This window comes from Vigna unguiculata, chromosome 6 (genome assembly GCF_037176805.1).
Source record: "Vigna unguiculata cultivar grain cowpea cultivar isolate G323 ecotype 2 chromosome 6, ASM3717680v1, whole genome shotgun sequence".
Classification (NCBI taxonomy): domain Eukaryota; kingdom Viridiplantae; phylum Streptophyta; class Magnoliopsida; order Fabales; family Fabaceae; genus Vigna; species Vigna unguiculata.
This window is the reverse complement of record NC_140797.1, coordinates 36,021,775-36,038,606: the sequence shown is the minus strand read 5'-3', so window position 1 is coordinate 36,038,606 and position 16,832 is coordinate 36,021,775. Positions and strand designations below refer to the sequence as shown.

Genomic DNA, 16,832 nt, shown 5'->3' with positions numbered 1-16,832 from the left:
CTCACCATAAATCCACATCACCCTCCTTCCTTTCTCTCACAATCACCTCAAACCATTACCTTTCAACACATCCTCTTCAGGGTCATTCGCATTCCCAAGGCTTCCAGACACCGTGGGAGTTCCACTTCTTCCGGGACGACCCAGGCATCCTTCAACCGGGTCTCCGAAACTCTAAATTGCTGCGCGTTTACAACATTGAAAACTCAAAATTTGATTGGAGAAGAGAACCTAAATCACCATAGTAATGTTTGTAAGTTTTGTCCAAAAAAATTGAAACTTCGCAAGCAGCGTGTGAAGAAGAGAGTTGAATAACAAAAACGACAATTCCGAGTGTACAAAACGTCTAAACAATCAAGTATCCGATCATGAAAAGAGACCAAAAGGCAAGAATGATCAAAACCAAACATAGAAAGAGATGCAAACAGAGAAAGCCAATAACACCAAACACGAGGATGCAACAATTCGTAATTGTACTTTTTATCTCAAGGAAACCTCAGAAATCCCAATAGCGAAAACGAATTACCTCCACTTTTGCATCCACTTCAAGCTTTCTTGAAGTCTGTCGTTTGCGCTTTCTGCTCCCAACATTATCAAGACCTTTCGTTGCCATTGGAGCAAGAGTTCAACCACAAAACTTTCTATTTTTTGTGAGAGCGCAAAGTTTTGCCTCTCTCACAATCTGCCACTATACACAGAGTGAAATATAACAAGAAGAATATGAAAGAGGTTTTTGAAAAAACAATGAGAGCGGCACAAAACACAACATTTAAACCTACGAGATTTTACAAAATTCTGCAACCTTTGCGGAAAACCCACAGACAACGTTCAGACTTGGGGTCCAAGTAATCCACACTGAAACACCACACTTTTAATGTTCGGTATTTTATTATTCATCCTTTTTTTTTAACAAAATTAACATAAACTGCGAAAAAGATTTTTTTTTTCTTTGCATATGTATGAAATTATAAGCTCTTATGATTGATGAATACAACCTAAAATCAAAGACCCTCAACTGATTAATGTTTTATTTATTTTTAATCTATATTATTACATAATAAATTACACACTATTCATTAATATGAAATCAGCTCCTTAATACATTATAAGTAATTGATGTTAAAAATTTATAAAATAAAATCTATATAAGACACTAATTAACAATTAATATATATACTAGATAACTTTAATTTATAAAAAAAAATATTAATTTATTTTTAAAAGAAGTCTCTTTTAATCGGGATTATTTTCAATTTAAAGTTTATTAATTTTTTTTATTATCTTTTAATTAGATTATTTTATCTTTAGTAAATAAAAACGATTTAGTCTACTTTTAATGCCTTAGTAACCACCTAAATGAATCTAAAGACGAGTTGAAGATTTTCAACTGCTTTTGTAAATATTTCTTATAATTTATTAATTTTGTTTATTCTGTGTGTATATTAAAATAAACATAATTATGCAAATATTCGTAATATATTATATTATTAAACCATCATTAATAATTAAAAATTGGTTAATAACTTTTAAACTTTAAATTGTATTATTTATTATATATTTTTATTTTATATTTTCTTAATTTTGTAACCATATTTCATTATGCTAAATAAAAAAAAAGAATTAGACTAACTGTTACCATTTTATTTAAATTTAATTATTTACTATTAATTTTCATTGTTATTATTGGTTTACAAATTAAATAATAATCATGTCATAGTAGAAAATATAGTATCAACTTAGTGGAAGCATAGGTCCGCTCAAACATATAAAAAATGTTTTAGTTTTGAAAGGAAAATGATTTCCAAATAAAAGAAGACGAAAATGATTTTTTTCTGTTTTATGTTAAATTATTCATAAAGGCAGGGTATGTTCAAATTCTCCCTAGTGAGTGAAGAAAGAGAGAAATTTTATAATTTTGCTGTCTTTTTTTTTCTTTTATAACTGACACTTAAATTTCATTTATAACTGATCAAAAGAAGAAATGTGTAAATGAGCCATAATTGATTATGCATGAATGGATGATTAATGTGGGAGGAAGGATTAATATATAACATAAATAAGATTAAATATGTTTATAGTTTTATTTCTTATTATTAGAGGTAAAAATAATAATTTTTGCTTCTCTTATACTTTAATATATTTCGATCTCAAAATTTAAAAAATAAATGAATTAAAGTAACTTTTTTTTTTAAAAAAGTATTTTAAATTAACAAAAGAATTGGAACATTAATAAATTTTTTTAAAATTAACAGTATTTTAAATTAGTAATCACTCACACATAATCTTAATGAAAAGATCAATCGGTGATTTAACCGTACTACTATTAACATATAAGTTGAGAGAGAAAGAGAAGGAAAAAGAGAGAAATCATCGTTAGAATTTATGAAGTGAGTTGGAAACGAAAAAAAGTTTGAAAGAAGAAAAATAAATTATTGATTTAGTTTTTTAGTTAGTTAGATTAGTTATTTTTGTCCCTTATTTATTTATTTTATTTTATTTAGTTTTTTATTTATTTTTTAAATGTTCAGTTTAATTCTTTAGTTATTTTAAAAATTTTAATTTTTTTTAAAGTTTAACTTAATTCTCTATTTAAAATTTTTATTTAATTTAGTGTCATATCTCTTAAAACAATATAATTTTATCTTTTCTTATGTAAAAGACTAAATTAATAATTAAGTTTAATGATAACTTATATATATACATATTAATTTTTTTTTAGAATATATATATCAAATTCATTTCACCTTATTATAAAAAAAATCGAATATTTAGGTAGAATAATTTAATATATAAACTATAAAAAATATTTAAATATATATATATATATATATATATATAATTAATTTGTAATTAAATTTAATTATTAATGTAATCTTAAATTGGAGATGAAGAAATTATATTGTTTTAAAAGTTACAAAGACTAAATTGAATTAAAAATAAAAAAAAGAAATTGATTTTTTTTGAAAATTGAAACACCACACCCTTAATAACAAATTACATACATAATATAAATAATGTTCAGTATTTTGTTATTATTTTTTTGTATAAAATTAACATAATTCTTTTTTGTATATTTTAAGTTGTAAGATCTTATAATTGATGAATACAACATAAAATCAAAGACCATATGCTGATTAATGTTTTATTTATTTTTAATCTATATTATTACATGATAAATTGTATATTATTCATTAATATGAGATCAATTCCTTATTAGGAAAGATAATGGGACGAGACGGAGACATATTTTCCTATTCTATATCTATCTCTATATAAAAAATTCTTTAACATTTTCATATCTAAATCCAACGGTTATTAAATTTTTGTCTCATCCTTCCCCACCGGATAACATGTATATTTTTCTACTCATACCCGTACCCATTTTCTTACTATTTCAATATTAATTAATTAATTCTTTTTTATAAAATAATAAAAAATTATGGTGAAAGAAACATAATATTATCAAATATTTAGAAAGAAATTATAATTATATACATTTGAAATTATAATACCAATCATGATAACCAAAACATTTATTAGATATGCAAACATTAATGAAATCTAGCTGATAAAATTTAAAAATATATATTTTAAAATATTTAAGGAAAATAAATATTCAAATTATAATATATTTTAAATGCTTCTTTATTTCAATTTTTGTAATTATAATGAATGTTTTACACTAATAAAGTTATAATACATCACTTGATCAAAATTACACAAAGAACAAATATTAAACCAATAAACATATATTTTGTATATTTTGAACTTCAATATATGTTGGATGGTGATAAAAAAATCATGGTAATTACATTGAATTTTTATATCATAGTAAATCAAACAATTATAGTGACAAAATTACAATATGATTGATAATTAGTTAGAAAATAAAAAATAATTATCTAAAATATATCAAAGTAATATTTTACATGATAAAAATAAACAATAAATAAAAATATTAAAAAGTTATGAAATGTGTCATAGGAACAACTTGAGAAACACTCGAATGAAACAACACAAAGGAAAAAAATTTATATAATTAATGATATGATAAGATTGAAAAATACCTTATCTAAGAAAACTTTTCAAATACTAACATAGTCAATGGTTGAGAAATAACAAAATTTGATAATAGTAGAGTAAAGAATATACATTTTTTATATTACCTAATGAGTGAAAGGTTTTTGCTATTAGTCACTTATATTGGGAGTGTTAAACATTCTCATGTGAAAGGAGAATATACAATGACTAAAAATATTAAAAAAGAATAGAAATATTTAAATGTGAGACATATAAAATATTTAATTGACATACATCATTTGAATATAATTACATAAAGGTTATGATAAAATGAAAAATATGTTAGAGATGCAAATGAATTTTACGACAAACTAAACAATTACAAGAAATAAAAAATAGAAAGTGTATAATATATATATATATATATATATATATATATATATATATATATATATATATATATATATATATACACACTAGCGTACACAGGCGCGCTATCGCGCTTGTGTGAGCATTTTTTAAATATGAATGATAATATGTTAGTAGGTGATAATACTGTAATATTATTAAGTTAATATATAAAATAAATTTATATTTATTAAAAAAAAAGTGGAATGAATAGAGAAATTAATTGTTGATGATTTAAATAATTATATTGTAAAGGGTATAATTGACATTATGAAATGTGAACACAAAAGATAGAATCATCTTTATATATATATATATATATATATATATATATATATATAAAGTTACTTATTTAACCGTGAATATTTTAATAATTTAAACTGAGACAGAAATATGACGGGAACAGGTATTATGACGGATATGGAGACGAGAACGGGACGGATATGTACACCACCATACCCAAGTGAAAAAGTCAAAGATTTCTCATACCTATATCCATGCTCAATCAATGTGAAAATTTCCGGTCAAAATAGAAATAGATTCGGATTAAATTATAATTAACTAATGTTAAAAATTTATAAAATAAAATATATATAATAGACCAAATAAGATATACACCACATCACTCTAATTTATAAAAAAATATTAAAAGAAGTAGTTTTAAATCGTGTTTATTTTCAATTCAAAATTTATTAATTATTTTTACCATCCTTTAATTAGATTATTTTATCTTATCTTTAGTAAATAAAAACGATTTAGTCTACTCTTAATGCCTTAGTAACAGTTCAACTAAATGACTCTACAGACGAGTTCAAGATTTTTAACTGCTATTGTAAATTTTTCTTATAATTTATTAATTTGGTTTATTCTATGTACATATTAAAATAAACATGATTATGCAAATATTTGTAATATATTATATTATTAAATGTTCATTAATAATTAAATTTTGATTTATAACTTTTTAAACTTTAAACTGTATTATTTATTATATAGTTTTAATTAATATTTCTTTATTTTTTAACACTATTTCATTATGCTAAATAAAAAAATAAATAGACTAAGAATTATTATTTTATTTAAATATGATTATTTACTTTTAATTTCCATTGTTATTACTGGTTTACAAATTAAATAATAATTATGTCATAGTAGAAAATATAATTTTAAATTAGTGGAAACATAGGTCGGTTCAAACCTATAAAATAAGTTTTAGTTTTAAAATATAACTATTATTATACTGTAATAATTATTTAAATGTAGATTTGTCACCAAATTTTACAATTATAATATAATTATAATTGATCTTAAAAGATTTTAACTATAAAATAGTAACGTAACAGAGAAATTTTATTCTCTGGAACCTTATGCTCTTATTTGTTGTGAATTTACTATCTCCAAATAAAAGAAGACGAAAATGATGTCTTTATGTTGAAATTGTTCATAACTGACACCATTAAATCCATGGTGAGCAAATTTATGAAGAAGGAGAGAAATTTTATACATATATATTTTTTTATAACTGACACCATTAAATCCCATTTATAACTGATCATAGAAGAAACTAGTTTGAGACCGTGCGTATGCACGGATTGTTCTTTTATATTAGTTTTAATGAAAAATAATATAATTATTATTATTTTTGAATGATTAATTTATTTAAATAATTATAATTAAATGTTGTAATTATATATAATTAAAATAATAATATTTAAATAAAGAATTTGATAATATAAAAAATTAAATAATTGATCATGAATATTTTTTATAAGTAAATTAATTAAAAATAAATAATATTATTTTAATATTAAATTTTTTAAGATCATAATAATAATAATAATAATAAATTATACTAAAAATACTACTAATAATAGTAATAATAATATAAATAAAAAATAACAATAATAATAATATATTTATCCATAATATGTACACATAAAAATAAAAAAAAGATCAAAACACAAATAAAAAATAAAAAATCATAATCATGCAAATAAATGAAATAAAAATTAATAATGATGCAAGTAAATGAAATATGATCCGTTCAAAATATAAAATATATGTACAAAAATAAAATAAAAAGTAAATATATTATGAAATATTATTCTGTACAAAATAAAATGAAATTGATATTAAAATTTATAAATATTAGTGTTTTTCCCGTACAATGCACAGAACTATTTAAAAATATAATGTTTTATGTTATTATAAATAATTATAATATTTAAAGTTAGAAAAAATTATGCAATAAATTAGGATGTCTATATGTTTTGATTTATAATTTTAATAAAAAAACTTGTATAATTTAAATTGTATAAAAATGATGACTTTTTTTTCAAATATTTAAAGTTATTAATAAACACTATAAATGAGATATTAATGTAAATATTTATACCCAAAAATTAAATTAAATTAATATTTATTTATATTATATTTAAAACCAATATTCTTTAATTGATATTAATATTTATTTATATTATATTTAAAACCAATATTCTTTAATTGATATTAATATTTATATTTTATAGATAATTAAAATATATTAGTTGCATAAAAATTAGTTTAACATTTATTCACAACAATGTTTAACAATTATGAAAATAATTTGATATTTGTGCAAAAGTAATGTATTTAATTAAAAGAAAATTATTTTTTAACCATCTATTTTTTACAACTTCATTTATAATTTTGTTTAAGTGATCTTCCATTTATAATTTTCTTATTTCTTTTATCTTTTTAAATTAATTAGAATATGTGACAGAAAATTGTCAAAATATGAATTGTGAACGTATCATTATCCTTAATTAAAAGTTCTTAGGAAAATAATTTCGATATTTGTGTGGAAATAGTGTATTTTTTTTGTAAACTAAATCAAAATTTACTTTTGCTTCTATAAATTTATTTATTCATTTAAAATGATATTCTAAAAGTATATAAGTTCATTAATATAAACTAAAACTATAATAATAATAAAACACATTTTATTTTATATATAGTTTTATAAAAAAAATTAACTATACAATAAGTAATAAAAATATATTCACACCTAATTAATTAGATGTATTTTAAAAAATATATAAAATGAGAGAAAGAATTTATATTATATAACTTAATCTATTGTAAAAACAATATATTTAAAATATAGTATTCAATAATCTTGTAGAAAAAAAATATTTATAATATGATTTGTTTTAGGAAATATAATATCTCTACAAATATTTAATTCAAATTCATTTACAATATTTACTATATGGAGGCATTTGTTTTTTATTGAAATGGCAGATTCACGTGACAATAAAATTGAATATAACAAAAAAAATAAAACATGAATACAAATAAACATAACTGATAAAATATTAAAAAATAAAAAAACCAATAGCTTGAATTGAATTCTAATAAGATTTTTAAACCAATAATTTACTTAAAGATTTTATTTATGCAAAAAAAACATATTTAAATATTTGTTTTTAAGAATCCTGGTATATCAAAAATTAAGTTTTTCAGGATAGAAACAGAAATAAAATAGAAATTTTAAATTCTTTAAAAATTTATTTTATGTCCAAAATATATATGTAGTTATAAGTATTTTTCAAATTCTAAAACTTAATATAAATTTAACCTTTTGCACAAAATTTTCTAGGTTAGATATTATGTTGATAACAAATAAAAAACAAAAAATGATGAGATGTTTATTGTTAGGTTTTATCACACAGAAATTTTCCATCAAACTATAGTTTGTAGTCATACTCTTGACATTTTTATCATCATTTAAAATGAGTATCTTAATCATTTTTTTGTTTTTATTTTTGAAACGGGTACATGTGATTATACATATATAAATATTGGACGAAAAAGATGAAATTTAATTATATTTTATTAAAAAATTTAATAATTTTATTAGAGGTAGATTTTCATTGTATCAGAATAAATAAAAAAAAATTGCATACAAAGTTTGTATCATTCTACATTTTTAATTAACATTGAAAAAATGATATATGTTAGTTAATAGCAATCAAAAATACTACTATAAATATAGAAAATAGATAATATTGTGATTTTAATTCAATTGAAAATTGTATTAACTAAATTTTAAACATTTTGAATATATTATTTATATAGATATTGTATTCATATACAATTTTATTAAAAAATAATAATTTTAATTATGTAATAAATGTTAATAAAACTATCGTATTTATGAATTATATCAAATCTAGTTTTAGTTTTATATATTTTTATCCAATATTTTTGTGTGAAAAAAATAAGTGAGAATTCATTTCTGTATAGTATAAGGCAAAAGAAAAAGAGAAAAATAAATACATTAAAACTATTGTAAGATAATATTTTTAATTCATAAAATTAAATCAAATATAAATCTTCATATATATTTTTTACATTCTTGGACATATTATTATATTAAAACAATACATTTGATAGTAATGATAAATTGTTATTTTTACATATAACAAAATATAATTACTCTCCCACAATTTACTTTTATTGCTTTCTCAATTTTATTACAAAAATAATCATAAATTATACTCTCTAAATTTTTTATAAATACCTATAATTATAAGAATGTCTTATTTTAAAAAATGAAAATCTAAAATGTAACAATAAAAAACATTAAATTAAATTAACAAAAATCAATTGACAAAATATGATTTCTCAGATCTACCAAGTACACTTTTATTTAGTTTCTTGAGAACATATAGTCTCGAAAACATGTGAAAGAGAAGTTGTCAAAAGCATTTAATTACTAAAGAATTAAAACAATTACAATTTAAAAAAAAAAAAACAAAGTAATGCTACATTTCCATATGATGCAGTATGCCAAATTCAGTTTGAATATTCAAAAGTAGAGGAAAAAGTCACACCCACGCCTGCATGCTGTGAAACCAGTAGATTTATTCACCTAGTTTTCCTTTAGTATGTTTTCATTTGTGAATTTAATAATGGTATTTACTTTCACCCATTAGATTGATTCACATTATTTGAAACTTTCATAGATATAGCTTGGTTAGATAAGTAATAGAAGATATTTCAAATTGTTAAAAATTGAAAATTTGAAGTAGAATGCATAGTAAGGGCTTTCTGCCCCGGTTGTTTTTCACATTTTGCCTCGGGTCTGGAACCGAGGCATATTGGAACGAGGCCAAAATGTACCCCTTTTGGCCTCGGTTATCACCCGAAGCCATATACCCAGTTTTATGCTTCGGTTGTTTCAAAACCGGTGCCATATACCCAGTTTCACGATCGCAAAAAACCACCTTCCAGATGCCCTGCAAGGGTCTCTCCGGCGTGGGCGAGCCTCTCCTTCTCCCTGCAACCTCCATTCACACCTAATCGGAACCCCCCATTCCATTCTAGCATCAAACACTCAAGCCTCTTCCCCAAACACACACATCTAATCAGAAGCGGAGAAACCACAGGAGGAAAAGAAAATATCGCCGGCGAGTCAGATCTGGTGTGGGTCTCGCGAGCAGCAGCGACTTCAATCACCGTTGGGAGCGCGACAACAGGGCTCATGGCATGGCTTCCAGACCTGGTGTGGGTCTCGCGAGAAGAAAGGTCGGAGCAGCGAGGGAGGCAAGGCCACGGTGGGCGCGACCACATTGCGAGCACCGAGCGCGACCATGGAGAGGGGCCTGAATTGGAAGGCGAGCTTGGAGGGTGTGGTGGCAGTGGGTGCAGCAGAGAGATTGAGAGAGAGAGAGAGAGAGAGCGAGAGAGAGCAAGGGGAAGGAGTTGCGGAGGCGCGGGCGCGGGGAAGAAGAAGGGTTCGCGAAATTCGAACCCTAAATAAACCCTATGGCTTCGGTTGTTAGGGGAACCGAAGCCATAAATCCCCTTTTGGCACCGGGTCTCCTTAGACCGAGGCCAAACAACCACTTTTTGGCTTCGGGTCTTACTAGACCGAGGCCTATACCACTATTTGGCACCGGTTTTGGGGGAACCGGGGCCTATACCCCTCTTTGGCTTCGGGTATTTGGAGAACCGAGGCCTAAAACTTGGCTCTAATTGCAAAAATGCCACCGCGTCATTATATGCTTCGGTTCCTGACCAACCGAGGCATATAAGACGAGGTAAAATGGGAATTCTGCACTAGTGGAAACCAGTAGATTTATTCACCTAGTTTTCCTTTAGTATGTTTTCATTTGTGAATTTAATAATGGTATTTACTTTCACCCATTAGATTGATTCACATTATTTGAAACTTTCATAGATATAGCTTGGTTAGATAAGTAATAGAAGATATTTCAAATTGTTAAAAATTGAAAATTTGAAGTAGAATGCATAGTAAAATAATTCAATCATCCACCAACCACTTCAAAACATATTTATACAGTCAAAAATATATGAAAGATTACACTTGGGAATGAAATCAAACAATTGGAGGACTTCTTTAAATAGTCGTTATCACAAAACATGTTAAGCTGATAGATTTTTCTTTATTGTTTATATTTTTTTTTTCAAATTAACAGAGTAAAAAGTTATGAAAAATTGAATTGTGGGATCAATGTTATAAAATCTATAGCAAGTCATACCATTTGTTGGGTCAAAAATGTTAAGAAACAAATATAATTGGAGTATAAGAGTAGAGATGAATTCAATAATGATTAATGTAAGACTAACTATGATAAATTGTTGGTTGAATTATTTGAAATGTCCTTCTACATTCATCTCATAGTCTAAATTTGAGGAATCATAATATTTGGGTTGATAATTGTTACTCTGTTATGAGAAGTAAATAACATATTTAATAAATGTCAAAATTAATTCAATAGGACGTCAAAACTTTTGTAAATAATTGTAAACATAAAATTATTTATTGCTAACCAAATTTTCAAACAAACATAATATATTTGAATAAATAAAACAATATAAAATATGTAATCCAACACAATACATACATAATTATATACAGTAAATATCATCATAATTGTTTCAGATCAAATTGTCAAACATAATCTTCCCACAATTCTAAAATATTTTAATATTGTCTCACCTAGTATGACCACAATCGGTAAATATTTCACATATAAGGTAAACATATTGTTGCTTCTTTTGTCATTGTCTAGTTCAAAGAAAACGGGTCACTTTCGGCCAATTTGTTCTTAGAAACAAACTCCTTCCACCCTCTACCAATATGTATTGACTTCTTGGAAATATTTATAATCAACAATTTACAATTTAAATCATGCAAGTTTTTGTGCAGGACAACATAATTGAAATTAGGCTGACGAACATAAGTTCAAAAGTCTAATGGTAAGACAATGAGAAGAGAGTGAGGACTGTCAGGTTTTACAGAGGGGGTTTCACCGGGGAGAACAACACCAATGAGACCTGAGCCCAACCACATAAGACACTGACACCACTCTCAACCCAAAACCTTAAGGCAATGGGTTTATGGGCCTTGATCTTTATATGGTGCTCTACTTTCTTAATTCTGGTCAATGTGGGACTTAGACTCACACTTGGATTCCTAACAAGGACCAATAATAAAAAATAGGGTTTCCTATGAAGAGATGGTGAGAAGCAAGACAACAAAGACATTGAGACATTTAGAGTGAAGAAAAAGAAATAGGATTTTGGTCATAGAGAAAAAGAGACGGGAGAGGATGATTGAAAAGTTATGACTCAAAAATTAGGATTTTAGAAATGTGCATACTTCTCTACGTGTCAAACAAATAGAGTTGATAAAATTTCCACTTTTAGTTAATTTTTTGTGTGGTTTTTATGTTTGATAAGAAATTTTTATATTTTGTGATGATTTCATTTGTATATTTGTATATTGTATTGACTAACATAGATGAAATGGGGAAGAAAAACAAGTCATGCACTTTGATCCTTAAACCAAAATAAAAAAAAAAAAAGTAGTGTGGTTTCTAAACATGTTTTCTATTTCTTTTCTTTTTACTCAAACAAAAATTACGACACTCAACTCAAGATATTTTGATTTATTCTTTTTATCAAATCTTATTATAGAAAAACCACTGTCTTTTTCAGTTTAAAATTTGGATTTAAAACTAATCATGATATTTATACAGAATTTTGGTCGTACGACGACGACAAAATAATATAAGAAATGTGTACATTTTTCTAGAAAAAGTTATTTATTAGATTGGTCAAAACTTTCGTCTTTCACTTCTTTGATTTAAAAAAATGTTTTTTATACTTTTTAATTAGAAAAACGTAACTTCAATTTTATATTTGGGTAGAAAAATAGGTTTTTTACTATTTCAAATTAGTGTTACTGATACAATATATATATATATATATATATATATATATATATATATATATATATATATATATATATATATATATATATATATATATATATATATATATATATATATATATATATATATATATATATATATATATATACCACTGTTAGCTTCATGCCCTTACCCTATAAGAATTAACCAATTGTTAATACGTCTTCCCCCAAATTCTATATGACATAACCACCATTGCCTAGTCATGTTTACCTCATTCTTACCACTAGTCAAATCCAATTACCCTTACAATCCCATATTTACTCTAGCAACGTCTCGTTAAAGTGTTCAATTTGGTATTTCAAGTATTTTAAAAGGTTTAATATATTATAAAAAATTATTTGATTATATATATATATATATATATATATATTATAATGATTTCTTATTTTATTTTAATTTTAATTTTTTATCTATTTAACATTAAGATAAATTAATTAAATATTAATGATTTTAGTTTTGTTCATTAACAAAATAAATTTAATTTGTAAGAGTATAAAATATTAAAAGTTTTTTTTGTAAGTTCATGTGATTTTTGTGAAATGTAATTAACAAAATAATTTAAATACTATTTTAATTTTATAAATCAATAATTTTTCAAATTTAATTCATACTTATTATTATATATATATATATATATATATATATATATATATATTTTATTGAGTATTGAGAATTATGAAACAAGAATAAGTTAACAACAATCTCAATACATTTCGTTACTTATCTGTATAAGACAACAAATGATGAGAGACTAATAACTTTATGTTGAAAATGGAACTCCCAAGTTATTTGAATAATATTTTGAAAAAAAATAATTTTTATCAAAATAAAAAACTAAAAATAAATAGTACATTATTATATTATTTTTTATTTCTACCAAATCAAATGGAGAATCTAATATTAGAAATAAAATATATGTTGTTAGTCTTTAATCGAAACAAATTAGAATATACTCTATTCTTAAATACATAACAACATACTTGTTAATAGTTAATAAATCATAATAAAATTTATAATGTTATTCACCATTTTATATTAATAATAAGTCAATAAACAAACTTAAAATATATTATATTTTTCATGTATATATACAATAACATCATTTCTTATTTTCTTTAAGTGAATTTCTCAACGAAAATGTTGTAAACAAACTCATTTTAATAATTGTAAAGTTTATGATGGAATGTTGGTAGCAAAATCTATATTTTTGAACATAGCATGAAGCATGAATAAAGGGAAGAACACCAGAATAGGGAACTGAAACTGATGAGTCAAAGCAATGAAACTTGAGAATTTTGGTTGTGGTGAAATCTTGAAAGTCCAACTTTGTGGCCTAAGGCTTTGATATCTTCTTGCACTTGTGCTCTGAACTCATTGTAAGTAAAGGGCTTGTACTTTGAGCTTTCAATCACAACTTCTTCACCAGGGAACGCGAAATAGCACAGTGAAATCCTCTCTTTATGCTTGTTCATGCTCACTCTGTGTGTCACACTTTTGTATCTGTCGTTGCTAATTGCCTAAACCAAACCAGAACACAACATTACGAACCTATGTTGATAATAACCATAAAAGCACGAACATAGGAAAAGAACACGGACCTGCATCATGTCTCCGAGGTTGACAATCAAAGTGTCGGGAATGGGTTTTACATTGAGCCATTGATGATGTTTGAGAAGCTGAAGGCCACCAACTTCATCACCTTGGTTCAATATGGACATGACTGAGCTATCAGTATGAGCCTCCATGCCCCAACCACCATTTGTGTCAGGGCAATTCGGGTACCGATACACACGCATCATTCCAACTGCTAAGTATTCCTTTGAGTTTTTAATATTCAACTCAAGGTTCTTCGCCATAGCTTCCAATAATCTTCTGCCAATTCTCGACAAATGCTTTTCATACTCCATTACCAGAACTCTACCAAACCAAACACATTTAAACTCAATATCGTACAATCCTTATAACAATGATAAAGAGGCTATCTTTGATGATGTTGAAATAATTAGTTTTTGAGCTGTTGCCTATATCGGATGCCCAAGTAATTAATTTATATGAATTATGTGAAGAAATATAATATATATAAAACAAGATTCAACCTTATCCTATACCTAATAAAAAAATAAAAAAAGTGAAGCACCTAATCGATTTGTCTCCCTTATCTAATTGTTTGCCTCTCATAATTTATTACCCGTGGACCAATTAGATTAGCTGAATGAACTTTAGGCGCTAAACTATTAAATATCTTGTGTTGTTTTTAATTAAAATTAAAATTTTGCTATGGTCATACGTTTGTTTTCATCTTATAATTTTATTTACATAAATAGCTGAAAAAAGCTTCATAGTTCTAATAAAAAAAAAAACACGTAGGTAACTAGGTTCAATTGCAAAATTGGTAGAAATATATGTCTCTTCAATTTGTTCGTTTTTTCCTTAATTTTGTTGGTGAAGGAAATTATAATAGTTAAACATTACCATCAAATCTGATAAGCGTCCTCCATGAAAATACACAATCTAATTGGTCGAAGCACCCGTTCACGTGGTCCATCAGGTGTCATAATCTGGAAAAGGTGACGGGTACCCCACAACCAAAACCATGATCCCTATGTGTTTTCAACACTAATAATATTTCCGTATTATAGCAATAAATTTAGAATATTTAATATAAAAAATTTCATAACCTCATTGAATAAGATTGTATCCGGTTTGTGATTAAACTATATTATAATAATAATAAAAATTATATATATGTTCTTTAAATTTAATAATAATAATGATAAGAAAATTGAAGATTATATATTTTATGTAAAAGATTTAAAATGAATTTTTTGAAGGCACATGCATGTAGACAACAGAGCACAGAACACAAGACAGAAAGTCCAAAAGATAGACCCGAGGGCCTGCCAGAAAGAAACAAAAACCAATAAACTATAAGGGAAACAAAAGGCATAGAAAAACATGGAAGAAGACAAATGAAAATAATGCAAGTTGTTGGTGATGTTGTTCTAACCTTACGGACTCGAGTGTGGGAAGTTGAGGGTTGAAGTGGGAGAGTTGACTCAACGGCACATCAAACCCTTCAACCCAGTTCATGTTTTGGGGGCTTCTCGTTAGGGCTGTCCCCGATGGTGTTAGGGCAGGGGTGCCCCAAAAGTATGTCACAGGGCTGCCACTGCATGCACTTTCTTTTGCCTCAAACGACACAGAGAAAAGTTCCTTCGCCGCCTCTTGAAGCTCTTTCAAAAGGGTCAACGGAACACCATGGTTGACCAGACGAAACAAACCCCAGTTCTTGCACGCTTCTTCCAACTTCTCATGGTGCAAGCACTCGAGATCTATGATGGGCACAGGATCCGGCTCCTGAAACTCTTCATCCGGGTCGGAGTTAGGTGGTGGTGGTGGTGGTGGTGGTGGATGTCGCTGCTGCTCCAGGTGGCGGAGAACGGGAGGGTAGGACTCTATGTTGTTCATGCTGTTGTTGTTATTGTTGACAAGCTTGGACCTATAGAAATCTATCGTATGTGGTTTGGTTTCTTTAATAGTAAGGTTGAGAAAATGAAAACAGGTTGTGAATGCATGCTGTGATTCAAACAGTGGCTGAATGAGATTGGTGACTATATATATATATAGAACTGGCGAAACGGTTCTGTTGGATCAATTATTTATATTATTTTAAGTTTTGAAAAAGTAAAATGACTCTTTCATAAACAAACGGACGAAAAACTGTTGAAGAGGTAAGAAAATTGGTCTATAGGAACTATTGAGTCAATGAAATATTTGATGATGGGATAATATGAAGAAAAAGAAAAGTGATGGTTGGAAATTGAGAATGATGAAGAGTGTTTTGTTTGGAGTGGAAAAACTTATGTGATTCTAGAGGATTCTGCAAGGGTTGGTTAGGGGACCAAAACTACATAGAAATTGACAAGTGTCCATGAGCCCCCTCTGTGCAAAGGTCCAAACAAAAGGAGAGTTGTCCAGTGTTGGGACCATACGGTGCATGGATTGGTCCCCCTGCACTCACTACCCTATTCCAAAGGGATGGTGAACAGATTAACCAAATCAGATGCTATACATCATGTGTGTGTGTGTATCACCACCGACCCATGTTCTTAGTTAAGA

At 26.1% G+C, this 16,832-nt stretch overlaps 1 protein-coding gene across 1 annotated transcript; it reads right to left on the bottom strand.

Annotated features, from left to right (window-relative positions):
- Nucleotides 1–13,851: 13,851 nt before the first annotated feature.
- On the bottom strand, nucleotides 13,852–16,435 carry LOC114188509 (gibberellin 2-beta-dioxygenase 8-like). Its single transcript, XM_028077082.2, has 3 exons — nucleotides 15,721–16,435; nucleotides 14,312–14,630; nucleotides 13,852–14,230 (listed from the first exon to the last, which is right to left on the bottom strand). Exons 1-3 carry the CDS (start codon nucleotides 16,179–16,181, stop codon nucleotides 13,985–13,987), a joined length of 1,026 nt encoding a protein of 341 aa, XP_027932883.2. The 5' UTR covers nucleotides 16,182–16,435; the 3' UTR covers nucleotides 13,852–13,984.
- Nucleotides 16,436–16,832: the final 397 nt, after the last annotated feature.

What these genes read in the sequence shown, in the direction of transcription:
- LOC114188509 (XM_028077082.2), bottom strand. Translation starts at nt 16,181, where the DNA reads ATGAACAACATAGAGTCCTACCCTCCCGTTCTCCGCCACCTGGAGCAG. An exon ending in CCCACACTCGAGTCCGTAAG is followed by an intron (nt 14,631 to 15,720) that starts GTTAGAACAACA and finishes TTGGTTTGGTAG; the next exon opens with AGTTCTGGTAATGGAGTATG. An exon ending in ACCTCGGAGACATGATGCAG is followed by an intron (nt 14,231 to 14,311) that starts GTCCGTGTTCTT and finishes GGTTTGGTTTAG; the next exon opens with GCAATTAGCAACGACAGATA.